The sequence below is a fragment of the Dendropsophus ebraccatus genome, chromosome 5 (genome assembly GCF_027789765.1).
Source record: "Dendropsophus ebraccatus isolate aDenEbr1 chromosome 5, aDenEbr1.pat, whole genome shotgun sequence".
NCBI lineage: Eukaryota > Metazoa > Chordata > Amphibia > Anura > Hylidae > Dendropsophus > Dendropsophus ebraccatus.
The window spans coordinates 156,445,500-156,458,995 of NC_091458.1; the positions used below are offsets into that span (position 1 = coordinate 156,445,500).

The window sequence follows — 13,496 nt, forward strand, 5'->3', positions numbered from 1 at the left end:
TCTAAGGGGATTTGCTGCTGCTCTGGACAGTTCCTGACATGGACAGAGGTGGCAGCAGAGAGCACTGGACTAGAGAGAATACACCACTTCCTGCAGGACATACAGCAGCTGATAAGTACTGGAAGACTTAAACGATAAACGATCGCAAACAAGATTGTTTATCGTTAACCCATATCACTGTATTACACAGAACGATGGTCGTTAGATACAATTGTTACTTCGATCGTTATTGCGATTGTTACTATGATCGTTTCTTCCTTCTGATCCCAGAAAAACAATGGACAACGTGCAATTACACTGAACGATTAGTGAACAAATGCGGAACTTGAGCGAACGAACGTGGAATTACAGCGAACAATTAACAATGATTTTAGGTTCAGATCTAAATCAATGATTAACGACATACGAACGATTTTTCGATCGTTGCCTGCAATTACACAGAGCGATTATGGTTTAAATTTAAACGATATAACGATTTTTTGCACGATAATCGCCTCATGTAATAGGGCCCTTAGTTACACTGCAGGTTTAATTATTTCATTCTGCTAAAAAAAAAAAAAGTTGCCTCCAGTGGTAGGAAACCTCTGGCTCTCCAGCTGTTTCAAAACTACAACTCCCATCATGCCTCTACAGCCAAAGCTTTAGCTTTATCCATCCAGGCATGATGGGAATTGTAGTTTTGCCACAGATGGAGAGCCAAGGTTCCCTACCCTGATCGGTTGTCACGGCAACTACACGTCATAGGCTCACAGCACTTCCTGTCGCCTTATCACGTGACCGCACCTTGTGAAACGCTTTCATTCACGTTTGTCCCTCTCGGCATTCCGTCGCTTCCTATTAGCTGGGAGAAGGAAGCGGAGCAGGAAGTGGCGCTGTACGGGAATGAACTGAGGGCACCGGGGGACGGCGGTTGAGCAGCGTCCGGTCTGCCTGTCACTAGTTCTGGAAGCCTTTGCCGTAGGATGAGACGGTGAAGCCCTGTCAGCCCCAGTGTGTATGGAGAGCAGCGCTGGGAGCCTCCGTCCTCACTGACAGCCACAGCTCCGGTCACAGGGGGTCTCTGCTGTCCTCTACACGGTCATGTCCTCATCACTATGTGACAGAGAGAGCCTGACATGGTGTGAGCCCCCCCCAGCCTCCATTGTGGATGTATACAGTATATACAGGAGTCCTATGCTGCCTGCAGACTGGAGGAGGATGTGAAGGGAGAGGTGACAGACCTATATGGCCTCTGTGATACTTACCTAACGTGTTGCTTCTGTGCCCCGGATCCCTGGTGGTAGAATATACATAGGAACTGTACAAGGACCAGACTCATCATGGGAGAGAACAGCCCGGAACTGGCCCTGATGTCCATGGACGAGGACGGCCTATGTCCGGAGGATAAAGTCAGGAAGTGGTTCCTGGATAAAGGAGGACGAGAGGCCGCCACGGTATATGACACCACCACCGTCCTCATAGAGCAGGACCGCCAGCCTACAGACGAAGAGGAGGAGGACGATGAGGAGGATGAGAGTAATGTGGGCACCAACCTCCCATTCCTGGACGCCGCCAATGAGGAAGGCCTGCTGCTTATGTCCGATCAGGACGCCATGTCTCAGGGCTATGTCCAGCACATTATATCCCCCGATCAGATCCACCTCACCATTAACCCTGGCTCTACCCCCATGCCCAGGAACATCGAGGGGGCCACGCTGACGCTGCACTCCGAGTGCCCCGAGACCAAGCAGAAGGAGGTAACCCCCAATATGCTGAGATCACCCCAATAATTCATTGTGATGATAGGTATAACATGAGTGCCCTCACGTGCGGTCTTAAATATACGGCCCCCACATGCGGTCTTATATATACGGCCCCCGCGTGCGGTCTTATATATACGGCCCCCGCGTGCGGTCTTATATATACGGCCCCCGCGTGCGGTCTTTTATTTATATATATATATATATATATACGGCCCCCGCGTGCGGTGTTATATACGGCCCCCGCGTGCGGTGTTATATACGGCCCCCGAGTGCGGTGTTATATACGGCCCCCGCGTGCGGTGTTATATACGGCCCCCGCGTGCGGTGTTATATACGGTCCCCACGGGTTGTGTTATATACGCCTGCGGGCGGTGTTATATGCAACCTCCGCAGGCGGTGTTATGTACGGCCCCCGCATGCGATCTTATGTACGGCCCCCGCGGGCGGTGTTATATACGGCCCCCGCGGGCGGTGTTATATACGGCCCCCGCAGGCGGTCTTATGTACGGCCCCCGCGGGCAGTTTTATATACGGCCCCCGCGGGCGGTGTTATATACGGCCCCCGCGGGCGGTGTTATATACGGCCCCCGCGGGCGGTCTTATGTACGGCCCCCGCGGGCAGTTTTATATACGGCCCCCGCGGGCGGTGTTATATACGGCCCCCGCGGGCGGTGTTATATACAGCCCCCGCGTGCGGTGTTATATACGGCCCCCGCAGGCGGTGTTATATACGGCCCCCGCGGGCGGTGTTATATACGGCCTCTGTGCTGGGCAAGTAGCATGGACTCTTATCTGTAACGAGGTGCGCTGCGTTATAATTCACTATGACCAGAGCGCTACAGTACTGTACTGATACGGCAGCGGTCACGCTGCGCTTTGTGATTATTTTTCATTGGTTTCCATTTTATTATGGTTTTCTTGTCGCTGTAGAATAGCGGGAGGTAGTGCTGTGCTTTTCTCTTTTGTTTACAGATTGCGCTATATGGCATATAGCAGAATCCGTGTTAGAAATTTATAATTTGCACATTAAAAGGGTTCTCTGTCCCTTAAAGGGGTTGTCCAGCGAAAATATTCTTCTTTCAAGTCAACGGGTGTCAGAAAGTAAAATAGATTTGTAATTTACTTCTATTAAAAAATCTAAAGTCTTCCCATACTTATCAGCTACTATATGTCCTGCAGGAAGTTTTGTTTTATTTTCAGTCTGACACAGTGCTCTCTGCTGCCACCTCTGGTCAAGACAGGAACTGTCCAGAGCAGGAGAGATTTTCTATGGGGATTCATAGAAAACCAAGACAGAGTTCCTGTCTGGGCCAGAGAGCACGGTGTCAGACTGAAAATAAAACAACATTTCCTGCAGGACATACAGCAGCTAATAAGTATGGGAAGACATGAGATTTTTTAATAGAAGTAAATTACAAATCTATATAACTTTATGATATCAGTTGATTTGAAAGAAGATGATTTTGGCTGGATACCCTCTTTAAAGATACATTGCTACCCTTCTATAGAACATAAGAGAGCCTATTCTTACCTCACCACACTACCCCAGAACCCCCCATTGGCATCTTTAGGTCCCCCGCTGATTGCTTCTGCTGCCACATTTAGGATGGACTCCTCTGGGCAGTGACATGTCCATAAGATGACAGTATATCACAAACTGAACTCTTGGAACCATATTTTATTATAATGTCGGGAGCTGCTTAACAGCAAAAGTTCTTTGCTGCTGTCAGTACAGGAGCGCGGAGCTTTAACTGTTTAGGAGCTCCTAACATTATGATAAATCATAAGCCCGAGAGTTCCCAAACATGGAGTAATAGTGGTGGAAAACTCTGTGCGGAATCCACCGCCCGTCCCTGCGCGCTCCCGCTTCCCTCTCCGCTTGCTCCATAGATTCCATTCTATGGTCGGTGGATTTTACTGTCCACCCAAAAAAATGTACTTGTCATTTCTTTGGGCGGACGGCAGAATCCGCCTGAGCGTATAATGGAGCCTATGGGACTGGTGGGACTTCAAGTGGGCGCACGGAGGAGCGAGGGAGAGTTTTTGTCGAGAATTACTCCGTGTGCGTATACCCTAAGAGTTCAGATCATGATATACAGTCTGCTTACGGACCGTATGTTACGTACGTGTGAATGCAGCCTTGACACAGCCGCTGGCACGCCTCTCTCAGAAGGATGATGGTCAAGGCGACCAGCACTGTCTGAGCCCTTCAGGGCATTTTTTTAGATGTCTTTATATAAAGCACCCAACCCTAGCCTGCATATGCTTGAAAGTTTTTATATTTTTATTTCCTAATTTATTTTTATACACATTGGCGGTAAATGACTGTAGGCGAGAAGATTGTCCGCTTGGCATACGCTGGCATCTCTCGGCACAACTTTTACTACACTCTATGGGAAAGCGTGGTGAATATTTTCTTTCCAGAGAAAAACATTAAACCATTAAATAGCATGTTTAAAATAAACTAAACATACAAAACATATACTGACCATGGGTCTCTCTCAGTGGCCCGATGAGTGAACATTAGGGTATATGCACACTACGGAATTTGCACGGAAAGATGAGTGAGCCTCAAGCGTGCGGAATTTGATTACCGTTGGATGGAGCCCTAAGGAGTCGTGGAAAACATGGATACAGCCATATCTATGTTCACACGTAAGTTTATGTTGTGCTGCCTTCTGAGGTAATCATGGACGGAGCATATACACATAGTATACACTCTGGCCGGGATCTCTAGCCGTGCCATAGAAATCTGACATGTCTGTTTTCTGCGGCCGCTATTTATTCAATAGCGGCGGCAGAAAACCCTGTCAGTGCACACAGTGGAGCGAGCGGTTCCGGCCGTTAGCTCCACTGTGTGCAGTGGGGCCGTTCCGTGACCCGGCCGGTCTTATACAGCGTATGAACATGGCCATAGACTGTATCTGTGTTTTCCAGGACTCTAGGGTCGCAGCCACTCACTCGAAGTTCACTCACCTCTAGTGGACATAGATCTCCAATGTGCCTGAAAAACAAAGTGTGAACTGAGCCGAAGTGCCTGATCTTCCTGGGTTATTGATAATGCACGGTGTTTATCTAGCTCGGCCTTTGTTATCCCTCCGGCTGCCCTATAATTCTGATTTATATGAGACCTGAATGGCAGCCGTTGTTTGAGAAGCTGTAGGTCTGGTACTTTAGGAGACAGTAGACATCACGGCTGGCCTGAAGTCAGTTGTGATCTAGCAGCTGATTCCATTGTCGGTCAGCTATACAGATATTCCTTTATTTGTCAGTATGATCTGGTAGCATTAGCCCCAGGTCCTCTCCACGGCATCACGCACACTGCTGTATGTGGGCCCATTCTCTACCTCAGTCTGCTTCATGTTTGCAGGAAAATGTGTCATGCAGGGCACATGCCATGTTACAGAGATGCCCCCTGGTGCATCAGGAGCTTACACGTTTAGGGTATGTCCACACTACAGTATCCCGGCGGATCCCGCAGCTCGCCCCCGCACGTATCTCCGCTGGTCCCGTAGGCTTCATTCTATGGTTTGCCAGATTCTGCCATCCGCCCGAAGAATGAACCTGCCCATTCTTCATGTGGATGGTGAAATCTGCCAAACCATAGAATAAAGCTTATGGGACCAGCAGAGATGCGCGCGAGGGCGAGCTGCGGGATCTGCCGGGATTCTGTAGTGTGGACGTACTTTTATAGTACAGATTCTCCAGTCATCTTGGTCAACTAATTTTTCCAGCCTTTACAAACATCTGTGTGTAGGTTGTAGCTTATTGTTTCATCCATAACACTACGTCAAAGGGAACCACATCAGCACGATTGTACTAATATAGTATAGATCTACTATGCAGCTCACGAAGCATATACCAGCCGCATCTGCAGCAGCAGCTTTACTTTACACTTTGTTACACTTAAAGGGGTTCTCCAGCTCTACAAAAACATGGACACTTTTCCTCCACTCTTGTCTCCAGATTAGGTGGGGTGGGGAACTCCGTTCCATTGAAGTAAATGGAGCTTAAAGTGTACCTGTTGTTTAATTTTTTAAGAAACTTTGTAATTGGGTTTATTAGCCGAAACATGCATTTTTTTTATAATGAAAAAGCAGTTTTAATCTCTTCCCCCTGTCTTCATGGTTCTCTATGGAGAGGGGAGGGGTGGAGCGAGATAAGGGACCAAAACAAGACAACAAAGAGTTAATTTACAGCCACATCACCCGACTATCCTCTGAAGTCAGCACTGACCTCTCTGACCTCTGAATATTGGCTTTCACACAGGTCCCACTGTGCAATCCTTTGTTCTGTACTGGTGACTAATCTCCCCCCCCCCTCTCCTCTCCATAAGTTACACAGGGCTCGACTGATGTAAAAGAGTCGAGATTTCCTGATAATGAGCATTGAATGAGAGAGAGGAGGGAGGGGGGGTCCTGGGGAAAGTCTTTTTGAATGCAGATAATGGCAGATTTTCCTAATAAACCCAATTACAAAGTTTCTTAAAATCGCCTGGACTATTGATTTCTGCAGAAAAAAAATGTAAACAGTGACACTTTAATTGCAAGCTGCACCTGAACTGGAGACAAGAGTGGGGCAAAAGGGGCCTTGTTTTTGTAGCGCTGGATAACCCCTTTAAGGCAAAGGCTGCACAGACATCACTAATGATATATATGGCCCTTGCTGCATGATTATCGAGCCAATAGTCTCAGTAAGCAATCCGGCTTATCCGGAATATCGGACCATGTAATTTCAGAGCGGCCTGTTTGGCCGTCTCTTGTTTGCCACGACCAGGCTGGACTGGCTCTGGGGATCCTGTTCTACAGGTCACTGTGGGTCACAATGTGGTATCTGTATTTGTTGGATGATAAGACGGCACTCCCCCTGATTCAGACAAGCTAGTTCTAGAGTTTGGAAGTTAGGACCCTCATCTATGAGCCAGTACAGAGAGCCCTGCTGGTGGATGTGAATTGTTTATGTATTAAATGGAGCCCTATTCATCTGAATAGCCGCCATGTAAGATGGCCTACTGGTGGTTCTGGTAGCCCGCTGATCGGTGGGGTTTGGCGACGATCAGCTATAGAAGGGCTGATGTCACGTTACATTGAGCTCTAACCAATGCGAAATTACAAGTCAGTCAGTATTTCTGGGACCCTAGAACTGTATAGATCATAAGTCATTGTGTTTCCACATTGTGACCTCTAGCCGCCCACCATGACCGGTTGTGTAATGTTATAAGAGCCTCCCTACGTCCGCACATCTTTGAGTCGTTGTGACGCTGCAGTTCTTCTCCGTGTTACACAACAGGGAGTGTGAGTCACGATAAGCCTGCAGGGCGTCACATCATAGGAGCCATACAGCTGGTGAATACCCAGGGCCGTGTGCTCAGTGCTCACTAAGGGCCCTATTACACGGGCCGATTATCGTGCGAAAAATCGTTAAGTCGATCGAATTTGAGCGATAATCGTTCTGTGTAATTGCAGGCAACGATCGAAAAATCGTTCGTAGGTCGTTGATTTAATCTGAACCTAAAATTATCGTTTATCGTTCGCTGTAATTCTACGTTTGTTCGCTCAAGTTCCGCGTTTTTTCACTAATCGTTCAGTGTAATTGCACATTGTTCATTGTTTTTCTGGGATCAGAAGAAGGAAACGATCATAGTAATGATCGTAACTAACGATTATTGCTCTGTGTAATATGGTGAACGATTTCAGGTTAACGATAAACAATCTCGTTTGCGATTGTTTATCGTTAGTCGTTAATAGTTAAAAATCGCTCAGTGTAATAGGACCCTAAGTGTCTGGACAGCACAAAAAACTAAGCGGCTCATCAAAAATCTTCATTTGTCACAGTAAAAAAGTGTAACTTTATAAACTTTAAAAACTTTATAAACAAGCATGATTTGGTGTCCCCCATCCTGATACTGTACTGGGAAGAAAGCCCTCTCCTTTTACCCCACAGCCGCGCATCACTATTACATGTATCAGTGTGACCGTCGGCTGATGGTTTTTAAATGTCAGCAGGTTAGATGAATCTGCTGATATCTCCCTTTTGTGCCTGGGATGTGAGGAGGAAGGTACTTCTGTTACCTTCATCCTCGGCACTGTTCTCATGCTGTTAGCTGTGAAATCCTGTGCCCGCTAAGCTGTTAGGAGCACTGGGGGCGGCCAAATTGGTGCTCACTGGGCTTTAACCCTGCCCCAGTGCTCTTAAAGTGTCACTGTCATTTAAATTTTTTCTAGTCCAGGCGATTTTAAGAAACTTTGTAATTGGGTTTATTAGCCGAAAAATGCATTTTTATCTTGAAAAAGCAGTTTGAGGCTCTCCCCCCTGTCTTTATGGTTCTGAGATGATAGAGATGAGTCACCAAAACAGGACAACAAAGAGTTAATTTACAGCTACATCACCGGCTGTGTCCTCTGAAGTCAGCACTGACCTCTGAATACACTTTCATACAGCTCCCGCTGTGTAATCCTTTGTTCTCTGCTTTCTGCCAGTGACTAATCTCCTCCCTCCCCTCTCCATAGGTTACACAGGGCCCGACTGATGTAAAAGAGTTAAGATTTCCTGATAATGAGCAGTGAATGAGAGAGAGAGGAGGGGGAGGGAGGGACCTGGGGAAAGTCTTTTTGAATGCAGATAAGGGCATATTTGCCTAATAAACCCAATTACAAAATTTCTTAAAATCACCTGGACTATAGATTTCTGCAAAAAAAAACGACAGTGACACTTTAAGGGCTTACCGGGCAGAGGATTTCACAGCTAGCAGCACAAGCACAGTGCCAAGGATGAAGGTAACAGACATACCTACCTCCTCTGTTCCCCCGTGCACAATAGGGAGATATTAGCAGGTTAACCTTCTGAAAGTCCACCTTAAATAGAAAACGACCAACCGATTATTTCTTTAGCTGATCGTTGCCTTTATTTATAGACAGATTATCGCCCTAAAAATTTGTTCGATACATGTCATTACCTTACCAGTCTCCTCCTTTCCCCCAGTTCTGAGCTGCTGCTTTCTGCTGAAGACACAGAAATCTGTGTGAGCTTTTCTCTCCGTCTCCCCCTCCTCCCCCCTCCCTTTTGAGACGGCTGATGTAAACACATGTAAGCAGCCTCCCTGGCCGGCTCTATCTGCATTCTGTGATTAACTTCTGGGAGGGTTAATAACAGTGAGGTTACCAGCAACTCATACAGCTCGCACACAGTTTTATGTGTCTTCAGCACAAAGCAGCAGCTCAGACTTGGGGAGAGGAGTCTGATAAAGTAATGACAAGTATAAAAATTTTTTTTTACATGCTCCATAAATCACAGACGCTAAGGAGCGTGTCAGTACAGTAGCGGGAAGATTTGTAAAGGTTTGGAGATCCGACAACATAACATGATGCCGGGAGTACCTTACACTCGTGCGCAGCTTCATGCTCTGTAGCATCCATGATTTATAGTGTGTGTGAGGAGGGTGGATGATTCAATGTGTATTTTACCAGTGTTTTCCCACTGTGTGTATATAGTATTTATAATATGACAGTAGTTGCCTGATTTATAGGAAATAATAACAGGAAGTGATCTTAAACTTAGCAAAAAAAAATACAAGTTTTTAGGGAAGTCTGTTTTTCTCAGAATCCTTATTGTTTTCTTGCTGAGGCATCATGAAATGTTGGTTAAATCTCAGTCCCCTAGACAGGCCCTTCATATCATGTGGCTGAGCTTCATGTTTGGGGGTTTGCTGGGTTGTCAAAGCGTAACTTTTTTTTTTTTTTTTTGCAGAGATCAGTAGTATAAGTGATTTTAAGAAACTCTTTAATAGGTTTTATTAGGCAAAAAAGACTTTCTGTACTCAAAAAGCAATGTCCCAGCCTCCCCCCCTCACTTCTTATCTGTGCATTATCAGGCAAATCCGTCTTCATTACAGAGAAGCCAGTGAAGACGGGTTCTGCTGTCTCCATTATATCCTATGGAGGAGGGAGGGGCCGAGGAGGATTAGTGAGCAGGGAGAAGAGACGTGAAATTCAGCTGTTTGCAGACTGTCTGGGCACCTAAAACGCTGGATTCAGAGGTCAGAAAGGTCCGTGCTTATCTAGAAACTTGCTGAGAGAAGATTGCAGGGTGTTGTGCTGTGCAGGACTAATCCGTGCTCACTCACTCACTCACAGCCCCTCCTTTCTCCATAGAGCATAATGGACACAGAAATCCTGCTTCTTCTGAAGTGAGGGGGAGCTAGGAAAACAGCTTTTTCAGTACAGAAGGAAACTCTTTTGGTAAATAAAACCCATTACAGAGTTTCTTAAAATCGCTTGTACTATAGATATTTATTGTTTTCAGAAAAATGACCCTGAAATGACCGTTACACTTTAATGCATGTGGCCTGATCTTGTGTTGCAGGTGAAGCGCTATCAGTGCACATTTGAAGGCTGCCTCCGTACATACAGCACTGCCGGCAATCTGCGCACTCACCAGAAGACGCATCGAGGGGAGTACACCTTTGTCTGCAACCAGGAGGGCTGCGGGAAGGCGTTTCTTACCTCCTACAGCCTCAGGATTCACGTCCGTGTACACACTAAGGAAAAGCCTTTTGAATGTGATGTGCAGGGCTGTGAAAAAGCTTTTAATACTCTCTACAGGTAAGAATGACTTGTAGAATCTGAGGTCTCATGTAAAGAATATTATTATTCTTTTAAATGAGTTATCTGGTGTGGTAAACTATGTGAGACTATGAGACTAACAATTCATTCCATACATGTCATTACTATATCTGTCTCCTTACTCTAGTTCTGAGCTGCTGCTTTCTGCTAAAGACACAAAAAACTGTGTGAGAGCTGTTCAGACTGTCTCTGTCTCAATCCCCTCCCCTCTTCCAGACTGCTGATGTAAACCAGTCCCTGACAGGCTTTATCTGCAGCTTTGTAGCTTCTTTGTAATGCTGGGAGGCTTAGTGCCCTATTTCACGGGACGATTATCGTTCAGATTATCGTTAAGTCGTTCAAATCTAAGCGATAATCGTTCGGTTGAATAGCAGTTAACGATTAACGACCGAACGAGAAATCGTTGATCGTTTAATAAGACCTGGACCTATTTTTATTGTTGCTCGTTCGCAAGTCGTTCGCATTGAATAAGACGTTGTTTGGTCGTTCGCAGTAGTGACAAACGCAATAGCGACGACAAGACGACCACAAAAACGATCATAAGGAACGATTATCGTTCCATGTAAATGGATGAACGATTTCAGGTCTTTCGCAACAGCGGTCGTTTGGATCGTTTATCGTTAACGATTATGCGAACGATAATCGTCCTGTGGAATAGGGCCCTTAGTCTGAGGTCAAGTTGCTGATGAACTTACTGTGATTATATCTCACTTCATTACTAAGTTGCAGATAGGGACTTATTTACATCAGCCGTCTCAGAAGGAAGGGGGGAGGAGGGGGTTAAGAGCAGAGAGGGACTCAGCAGCTCTCGCACAGTTTTCTATGTCGTTGGTAGAAAGCAGCAGCTCAGCACTGAGGGAAGGAGACAGGTAAGGTAATGTATGGAAGGAATTGTTTGTCTCCAGGAAGGGGGATGATGCATCATATATTTTAATTAACCGGATAACCCCTTTAAAGGGGTAGTGCGGCGCTAAGCAATTATTCACTAAATAACACACATTACAAAGTTATACAACTTTGTAATGTATGTTATGTATGTGAATGGCCCCCTTCCCAGTGTTCCCCCCCACCCATGCTAGACCCGGAAGTGTGGTGCATTATACTCACCTGATTCGGACCTGGACCGCACCAGCCCTCCTTCATGCCGGCCCCCCTTTACCGCGTCATCAGCTGCTCAGCCGCGATTGGCTGAGCATAACTAAGCTCAGCCAATCACGGCTGAGCAGCTGATGACGCGGCAGAGGGGGGGCCGGCATGAAGGAGGGCTGGTGCGGTCCGTCCGGCCTCCCGAGGACTAAGTTATAGTCCCCAAGATGGCGGCCGGGGTCGACACGAATCAGTTATGTATAGTGCACTACACTTCTGGGGGTGGGGGGGACACGGGAAAGGGGGCCATTCACTAACATAACATACATTACAAAGTTGTATAACTTTGTAATGTGTGTTATTTAGTGAATAATTTTCTAACGCCGCACTACCCCTTTAAGTAGTTTTCCAAAAAAAAAAAAAAAATGGGCTTAAAGGGGAGATGTACCGAAAATGATCTTTCCCCAGAACATCCGGCCTTTTAACGTATATAAGCCTCTGCTTACATATCAGTCCAGTTAGTATAATAGATGTTTGAAGAGTTCTTAATACATACTACAGGCATCTAAATTGCCAAAAGTTGCGCTGTCAAAAGCGCAGATGCCGAACCCATAGAACAGATCAGGTTTTGTTACGTCTTCGGTGCAGAACATGGCCGTTCTAGAGGCTGGTAGGAACACACAAAGAACTAGGTTTTATGTTATTTAATACTTTTGCTGTACGATTTATGAAGAACTATGGGGGAGATTTATCACACATGGTGTACAGTGACACTGGCCGAGTTGCCCCTAGCAACCAATCAGATTCCACCTTTCATTTTCCAAAGAGTCTGTGAGGAATGAGAGGAGGAATCTGATTGGTTGCCGGGGGCGACTAAGCCAGTCTCACTTTACGCCATGTTTGATAAATCTCCCCTTATACGTGTAGTCGGTATAAGCCTTACATAAGCTTTGTCGTCCTCAGGTTAAGAGCACATAAACGACTCCACACAGGTGAAACCTTCAATTGTGTGACAGAAGGCTGCAGCAAGTACTTCACCACCCACAGCGACTTACGGAAGCACATCCGCACACACACCAGGGAGAAACCATTCCGGTAAGCTTACTCTCCATCCTCATCCAACAGTCTTTGCTTACTGTCTACTACTGGTTTCTACTGTCTATTATTCTGGTGGATTGTTTTTGTTCTGACTTAAATAAAGCTACCTCATGATTCATCTTATCCCTTGTCCGGGCAGGACTCTTTGTAGCAGTCCCCCTTAGCCAGTCAGTAGCCGAGGCAGAACTACTGTCAGAAAGTTATATAGATTTGTAATTTACTTCTATTCAAATATTTTAATTCTCCCTGTACTTATCAGCTGCTGTATGTTCTGCAGGAAGGGATGTAGTCTCTCCAGTGTTACACAGTGCTCTCTGCTGCCACCTCTGTCCATGTCAGGAACTGTCCAGAGCAGTAGAGGTTTTCTATGGGAATTTTCTGCTGCTTTGGACAAAGGTGGCTGCAGAGAGCACGGTGTCAGACTGGAGAGAATACACAACCACAGGACATACAACAGTTCATAAGTACTGGAAGACTTTAGGTTTTTAAATAAAAGTAAATTACAAACCTGTAAAACTTTGTCACCAGTTGATTTTAAAGAAAAAACATTCTGAGTTCTCCTTTAAGGGGTTAGACTCTGTTAGTAGGTCATTAAATGGAGAAGAAAAAAAAAACCCTCAAATGTAGATCTGAATTGTACAGATGTAATTTACAGGAAGCTGTTGTTTTTCTTTAACTTTTTACATTGTTAAAGGGAACCTGTCACCCCCCGTGCCGGGGTGACAGGCTCCCGACCCTCGCTACAGCCCCCTATACTCACCTGATCCCGCCGAGTCCTGCTTTTGGAGATGGTTGGGTCACGGAGATCTCAGCCGCTGCAGCCCGTCGCGCATGCTAAGAGATGAGTCCAACGCTCATAGAGAATGACGGAGCGCTGGACTCTCCGTCATTCTCTATGAGCGTTGGACTCATCTCTCAGCGCACGCGCCGGGCTGCAGAGGCTGAAATC

The 13,496-nt window shown here is 46.2% G+C and overlaps 1 protein-coding gene across 2 annotated transcripts in view; it reads left to right on the top strand.

Moving 5' to 3' along the window:
- Window positions 1–792: 792 nt before the first annotated feature.
- Window positions 793–13,496, top strand: part of MTF1 (metal regulatory transcription factor 1) — a 24,687-nt gene continuing 11,983 nt past the window's right edge. For both annotated transcript variants that reach the window (XM_069972679.1, XM_069972680.1), the window contains exons 1-3: window positions 793–1,736; window positions 10,104–10,342; window positions 12,413–12,544. In XM_069972679.1, the coding sequence (XP_069828780.1) occupies window positions 1,320–1,736; window positions 10,104–10,342; window positions 12,413–12,544 (788 nt within the window). In that variant the 5' untranslated portion in view covers window positions 793–1,319. The remainder of the gene's footprint in view (window positions 1,737–10,103; window positions 10,343–12,412; window positions 12,545–13,496) is intronic.